The 8110-nt window shown below is 34.6% G+C and overlaps 1 protein-coding gene across 1 annotated transcript; it reads left to right on the top strand.

Moving 5' to 3' along the window:
• The first annotated feature begins 1324 nt into the window (after nt 1-1324).
• Nucleotides 1325-6611, top strand: LOC110889556 (apoptosis inhibitor 5-like protein API5). Its single transcript, XM_022137109.2, has 16 exons — nt 1325-1503; nt 1584-1748; nt 2959-3058; nt 3251-3316; nt 3425-3537; nt 3622-3696; nt 3778-3927; nt 4025-4090; nt 4182-4247; nt 4372-4482; nt 5187-5276; nt 5359-5465; nt 5568-5682; nt 5763-5828; nt 5909-6009; nt 6108-6611. Exons 1-16 carry the CDS (start codon nt 1417-1419, stop codon nt 6295-6297), a joined length of 1668 nt encoding a protein of 555 aa, XP_021992801.1. The 5' UTR covers nt 1325-1416; the 3' UTR covers nt 6298-6611.
• Nucleotides 6612-8110: the final 1499 nt, after the last annotated feature.

Below are 8110 nucleotides of genomic sequence, written 5' to 3'. Positions count from 1 at the left end.
ATTCTGCGTTATTAGTTAGGCTTTTTACTTTAAATGGTTGATAAGCTTATTGCTTTTGTTGGAGTTATATCGATGTGTAACCTATGCTTTTTTTGGCTTTTACACAATAGGTCATTACACCTTATATCGTTATTGTCTGCTGACTTGAGTGCGTATTTTAGATTCAGACGTGCATCGTGGATGCGTGTGCCAGAGTTGATCTCATCATGGTAAGTGTACTTCTTATCTTTTAATCGTTACATGTCTTTAGTTGTTTTAACGGTTAAATAATTATAATTTTTGTAGGTCAACATGCACATACAATTCCAAGACAACATTCAGATATGAGGCTGGTTCTTTATGAGATTACTATTGGGTTATCAAAATGTTTCAAAATGAAATGGGTTATGCACTAGTAGCATTTAGGAACCAATCTGGATGAGAAGGCCGATGAATATGTGGTTTCAAAGATATTTTATCACGCACAACAAGGCTTATGAGAATTCTAATATTCGTGTTGTAGCCGAACAATCCAATACCATAATTTCGATTATCAATGCTTCTGATCCACTAAGGCTTGCAGCCTTCAGACAATTGAGTTATATGAAATTCAATATACGATTCATCTCACTAATATGTGATGGATGACATATTGGAGTCGGCGTAGATTACATAACTGCCAGTAATACAGACCAATATGTATAGATGCAAGGAAATGCGATAGCATCACTGACCCACAATGTAGAGTCATGCGAAAGTACGATAGCATCACTAACCGAAGACAAGATTCACATTTTCCAACTTTATGTGGAAGCTGAAGAAAACCGTTTCAAAGTTAGTCATCAAAGTATGTTGTATTCGGAAGCAACATTTTTGTATTACACAAAAAAATCGGTTGGTTTGCTTATTTTTGTAAAAGTATAGTCCTTATAGTTGCAATAGGCTTTTCTTTTAGGTTGAAATTTTGTTTGAAAGTCTTATGTTAGAAAAACGTTTCAGAGCTGGTTATCAAATTGTTATGTATTCGAAAGTAACATTTTTGTGTTACAAAAAAAATCACTTGATTTGCTTGTTATTTTAAAAATGTTGTCCTTATGGTTGTAATAGGCTTTTCTTTTAGGTTTAAATTTTGTATCAAAGTCTTATGTATTCAAAAGCAACAATATAACAACCCTTAACGTTACGCTTATGTTTTAAAAGTTGTGCGTTCATTGTGTCTGCGACACAACGCCCGCGAGTCTAATTAAAAAGTTAAAAATCGTGCCACGTATGTTTCGACCCATGTTACACATCCGTCCCTCCAACTTCCATTAATATCATCGACAACCCTTTATATTCCCTCTCTTTTCATATTCTAAAACTTCCAACCTCAAGCCGCTCTCCCATCTCTTCTTCCCACACTCCGATCACCACCGGCTACTACCACCACAACAACCAATGGCCGACGCTTCCGGCGACGCGAAAGACATCGAAAAGCTCTACGAGTACGGCGAACGCCTCAACGAAGCCAAAGACAAATCTCAGGTCACCACTTGTTCATTTTTTCTAGGGTTTACTTTGATTATTATCATGAAATATGTCAAATTAGGTTATTGTTTTTGCAGAACGAGGATGATTACAAGAATATTATTGCATCGGCTACCAGTACGAACATAAAAGCTAGACAGTTAGCTGCGCAGCTGATTCCTAGGTTTTTCAAGTTTTTTCCGGGATTATCGGGGACTGCTGTTGATGCTCATATTGATTTGTGTGAAGCTGAAGAGCTTGGGGTTAGTGTTTTGATTTGTAGGTTTATTATTGTGTGAATTTTACTATTTAAGTTGTGCAGTTAAATGAATGTGTTTGGGTTTAGTTTATGTGCTATGTTAGGGTTTGAAAAATGATTTATACTTGTTATTAATTGTGTGTTCTGGTACTCTCCGTTTGAGTTCGTTCGCACTTCACCGAACATGAACGAAACATAAACAAACAGAAATGACCGAACACAAAGGAACAAGTGTAATACATCACAATTTAACCAAAAACATAAACGAACGTTCACGAACATACATGAACAAACAAAAAGTGATGCTCATCGGGTATTTGTGTTAAGCTGAAGAACTAGGGGTTAGTATTTTTTATTTATAGGTTCGTTACATGGATTTAAGTATGCTGTAAACGAACTGAATGTTCCGCGAACCATTTGGCTGGAACTGGGAAGTTCGTTTACGTTTGTTTGTTTGTTTAATAAATGAACGAACATGAACAAGGAATTGCGTTTGATTAATTAAATGAACGAGCACGGACAAAGGTTGCGTTAGGTTCAATTGTGTTCGTGAACATTTGGTAATATGCTCGTTTACGTCGGTTCATGGTCATTTTTTTTTTTGTTTAGGTTCGGTCATTAGAAACTTAGATCTTTGAAACTTTATTTTGGGATTATGTTTATGATCATTATTTCAAGTGCTTAACATTTTAAAAGGGGATTATGTCTAATGTTTGGGATTAAGAATGTTGTTTTTCATTTTTTGTAAATGGTATGTGTTTGTGGACAATTTCAATTTCTTAATGCACAAACACAAACAGGAATTTTCGTTCGATATGTGTCCGTGAACAAGTTTAATGCTAAACGAACGGACATGAACAAGGCTTCATTTGGTTCAGTTCGTTTACACCCTAAGTATGATTGTATATGGATTTAGTCTCTGTGCTCTGTTAGGGTTAGGAAAAGGATTTATGTTGTTAATGGCGTGTTCTGATAGTAGAGTAGACATTTTGACAGTATGTGAATTATTAGTTTAGAATATTGAATTAGTACTGTACTATGACTTCATTAGAGATGAGAGAAGTGGTAAAGGCATTTGGTGAAGCATTCTATTTATTTTTTGAAGCTGTTTAATGTTGTTGTCTTGAACTGTTATTAGAACTGCTGCTATTTGAATCTATATCAGCTGAAGTTCTTATTGTTTTTTCTATTTTTTTCTATTCGTTTCTGTGAAGATACGGGTGCAAGCAATTCGTGGACTTCCTCTTTTCTGCAAGGATACACCGGAACATATTCCTAAGATTGTTGACATTCTTGCTCAACTTCTCATAGCTGGTAAAATATATATTTTTTGTTTTAAAGTTTGCTTTTCAATAGCTGATGTATGACACACACACACACATACATATATACGTATATGTTTATTTCGTCGTTGGAGTGGGATCAAACAAGAAGACTCAGCTTTTAAGAATCCTTTTTATGTTATCCTTTCTCTATATATGACATTAAGTACTTTAATATTTTCAGAAGAAAATGTGGAACGTGATGCAGTGCATAAAGCACTTCTGTCATTGTTGAGACAGGATGTTAAAGGTATTTTAAAGATAATTATTAATTTATTAATTATAAAATGGGAGCATCATAGTTTTATCTTCATTTATCGCTATAACTGTAATTTAATAAATTAAAATACACGTGCAGCCTCCTTGACAGCTTTATTCAAGCACATTGAAAGTGTCGATGAACCAATTGCAGATGATAAACCAATTGCAGATGATAATCGTGAGAGGACCCTGATCTTTATCAGGGACAAGGTGAGAAAACAGTCTTTTAAGTAATAAATACAATTTTGATCGTTTGTATAAACTAAGACGATGTGTTTTCAAATGAAACTGCAGGTGTTTCCTATAAAGTCTGAGCTTTTGAAGCCTCAAGAACAAATGGAAAGGCATATCACCGATTTAATAAAAAAAGTATGCTCCTAAAGTCACATTAATGCACTTTAGTTGATTATATAACCATGCAAGCGTACTTTAATTCCATTTTTTTTGCAGAGCTTGCAAGATGTTACTGGAGCAGAGTTCAAAATGTTTATGGATTTCTTAAAAAGTTTGAACATATTCGGAGATAAAGCTCCTACTGAGCGTGTTCAGGAGCTTATTGAAATTATCGAAAGCCAAGCAGATCTAGATGCACCATTTGATGTGAGTATATTAACATAATCAGCAAACTATACTTTTGGTCTATTTTATAATAATGTTGATTATATAGTTTGCTGATTATATGGCCTTCACGTTGCAGGTTTCAGATGGGGACCATATCGATAGATTGATATCGTGCCTCTACATGGCTCTTCCGTTTTTCTTAGTATGTGAATTCTTTTTGTTATTCATACGCATTTTTTCTGTCATACCCGTGATGTTACTTTCTTATAACTGTGGCTTTAAATTATATGCAGAGGGGTGCTTCAAGTAGCAAGTTCATTAACTATCTAAACAAGAACATCATTCCAATATTTGATAAGGTACAATATAAAATAATAACAACCTTGTCGCAAAACTGAAATATTAAAGTACAGAGGAATTACAGTTAACAAATAACAACTCGTGTATAATATGTGGCTTACCCTTTAATTAATTCATATGTAGCTTCCTGAAGAACGGAAAGTTGACCTGCTTAAAAACCTTGCTGAATGTTCTCCTTACGCAACACCACAGGATTCGCGCAATATTCTTCCTTCTGTTGTTCAACTGCTGAAGGTATATGTATATTCTCTTAGTAAAATGCCATTTTCATGGGCGTTTGGCCACTTTTACGACTTTCGTCCAACTTGTTAACTCCATCCATTTTTCTCCGTTAAGTCAGGGGCATTCTCGTCTTTTTAGACATTTTTATTAAAACAAAAAACACTACAAGATATAAAGATCCACCTCTGTTGACTTTCTTCCCACTCAAAACCCTTTAATCATCACAAAAAAATGTGTAAAAAAATGAAAATACCACTGACTTCACGCAGAAAAATGGAGGGAGTTAACGAGTTGGATGAAAATGGTAAAATTTCAAACCTTTTGGATCCAAATGCGGAAAAACAAACCTTTGGACGAAAGTCGTAAAAGTGGCCAAACGTCAGGGACAAAATGGCATTTTACTCATTCTCTTATAAAAAATTCACATTAATATATCATTTAAGGTCCTTCTGTTGTTCAAATACTCTATAGATTAAAGTTATTTGAAAGTTTTGTCCTTTTTAAATGTTGGAAAATACTATGGTAGTATGATACCTTTAATGGTATGTTGATGAAACCTATGATTGTCGTTTTAGGCAAGTTGTTCCTGTATCAATAACATCATGTATCAGTTTAACAACCATGATTCATATTGTGACTTTTAGATTTCTGCAAACATGTTCCTTTTGGGCTCTTAATTTGTTTCAGTTGATTTATATTCGTTCTTATCCAATCAGAAGTACATGCCTGCAAGGAAAACCGGAGAAGAGATGAACTTCACATACGTCGAATGCTTACTCTACACATTTCATCATTTAGCTCACAAGGTGAGTGAACGATTTTTATTATTACAGTTTCGCCATTTTGTTCCTAATATTTATTTTTCCAATCAACAATCTTACGTGACAGGCTCCAAATGCCACAAATAGCTTATGTGGTTATAAGATAGTGACGGGCCAGCCGTCAGACAGGCTCGGTGAGGACTTTTCAGAATTCTACAAAGATTTCACCGAAAGGTAATATTTTATCCAAATATATTTCACGAGACATGATGGTTTCAAGTCAAAAGTCAAAATACCCGACTGTCGGTTAATTTCTCTGTGTTGATAATTATGCAGGTTGAAGTGTGTTGAAGAACTAGCTAAAGCTACCATGAAGAAATTAACTCAGGGAATGGCTCAGCAGAATAAAACAATGGCGACTGCAATTTCTGATGAGGAAAAGGCTACTATTGTAAATTCATACTTAGTCTCATATATTATCACGTTTTTATTATTATATTATTTTTTTTTAATTATTGGTTTAATTTGCAGAAAACTCAAAAGCAGAATGCCACGACAGGTTTGAGAACATGCAATAACATTTTGGCAATGACACAGGTAAAGTCGAATTCTAACCCGTGTTTGCATATTATTTATTGTATTTTTTATTATATTACATTATTTTTCTATCAACCCAGCCGCTGCATTCCAAGTCACCTTCATTTATTGGAGATAAAAAAATTAATTTATCCTGGAAAGAAGCTGTCAAGACTGTAGCCCCATCAACTAATGCCACCGGGTATGATTTCCTTTGTCGGAAGTTCTTATTTACTAAAATTACCTTTTTGCCATTATCATCAGTTCATCACAAATATTTTTTTTTCTTTTTTGAAACAGAGTGAAACGGGCAGGTAGCACGACAAATGGTTCAGGCAACTATGCGAACAAACGAGGGCGTGGTGGAGGCGGCAATCAGCTAGTGCACAGGGCTTTTGAGGGTATTTCACATGGCGGCAGAGGTGGCGGTGGCGGCCAAGGTAGGGGGTGGGGAAGACGTGGGCGTGGGAGAGGAAGGGGGTATCGTTAACCTTTTTGTTTCTTCGCGAAACCATTTGGTCGCTAAATGGACATTTAACCATCTCATCTGGTATGGTAGTTTCACAGGCTTTCTTGAGTATAGCTGTACCCAAACAAGCTCGGTTTAGCCCAGGAAACAAATGAGAAATAGACGTTTTAAACATTGGTAGTCTTCATACCTGTGTTTTGTAATTTAGTTTCGGATTGGTTATTTCATTGTGATAGTGTGAGTTTTAGAGATATGTTATTTGATGACATACCAAGTGTAGCAGGATTTTATTTAGTTCATTGTATTCTGTTTGATTTATCATTTATGTGACTTAATTCTTTGGATTATTTTTCTGCTTGTAGCATATGAGTCGGTCTATTTGGTCATAGGGGAAGGTTCATTTGAGAAGAAATTTAATGTGATAATAAAAAGAAGAAATGGCATATTAGTAAAATGTTATTTCATTTATAACTCATATCATTAATTTTTCTCTCTTTAATTAATTAGTCAACTAATCATTAATTATCCTACATATTATCTAAAAAACCTACACATATAAAAAAGTTTCTACATATACCCTACACATTATAGAATTTTATTATACACAGTCGAAATTTATCCTACACACCTCGAAATATATCCTACACAACTCGTAATTTATTCTACACAACTAGTAATTTATTCTACACTTTAAATTAAGTTGTTTTTTTAATTTGGAAAAAAAAATATATATTTTGAAAAGGAGTTACAAATTTAATTTAGCTAGTTATTAAATAGAAAGAATACAAATTAATGATTTATGTAAGTTTACCAATATACCCTTATATTAAAATTAAATACAAATATTAAATAAAATAGAATGAAGCATTCTTATTGGTTGAAACTTCTTCTTTTTTCTTTTTACAAAAAAATTGTTCTCATTTGAACCCTCCACTTTGGTCATAATTAGACAAAAATAGGATGACGTTTTCCTCCTATTTTTGTTGTGTAGATGTGTGCATATTGTCACGGGGTTAGTGTATGCTTTTATGACTCATATATTTTGACGTCTTTAGAGCCGGGGATCTCATAGGAAGGAGGCTCTCTATTTTTTAGGATAGAGGTAAGGTGTGCTTATATTTTAGGTTTGTTTTTTTCAGAGCCTCTTTTGTCTGCGCGGTGCAGACAACGCACATACCTATTGTTTTGTAGATTGTTTTTCAGAAGAGATTTCATTTAAAAGGTCCACGCGACCTCTTTTCCAAAAAGAGGTGGACTTCCCACTTCAAACCTCTTCTTGTTTTATTCTTCCCTTAACGTCAGACCTCATCAAAAACTTGAACACCTTCACCTCCACTTCCATCCATATCCTCCACCCATCTCTTCCTACCCGCCGTCCTCCCTCCCTCCACCGTTCACCCACCACCACAACCTCCCTCCCTCCACTGTTCAGAGAGTATTATGTAAATATCAAGTTCTTCCTTAGGGAAGAACAGTTATGAATAGGGCTGTGCAACAGTTCAGAACCGGACCAAACCGAACCAAACCGGAACCGTTAATTGCTAAATTTAAGAACCGGAATCGAACCGTATTATAACGGTTCTGGTTCGGTTCCTAACCAGTTAAACGGTTCTCGTGTAAACGGTTCTCGCGGGAACCGGTTGACAATTAAATCGTAAAATTAACAATTCAGTAAAAAAGAATCAAACCATTTAAAACATTAACTAAGAGTTGCAATATTCAAAGTTCAAACCAACCAAAATAAAAGTAGCAAAGCAACAATAAAAAATTTCAAGCCATAAAACAAACTCTAAATAAAACTATTACAACCATCGTGTTAACAATTAAAACAAAC

This window comes from Helianthus annuus, chromosome 16 (genome assembly GCF_002127325.2).
Source record: "Helianthus annuus cultivar XRQ/B chromosome 16, HanXRQr2.0-SUNRISE, whole genome shotgun sequence".
In the NCBI taxonomy this organism is placed as follows: domain Eukaryota; kingdom Viridiplantae; phylum Streptophyta; class Magnoliopsida; order Asterales; family Asteraceae; genus Helianthus; species Helianthus annuus.
This window is presented reverse-complemented; position numbering and strand designations above follow the sequence as displayed.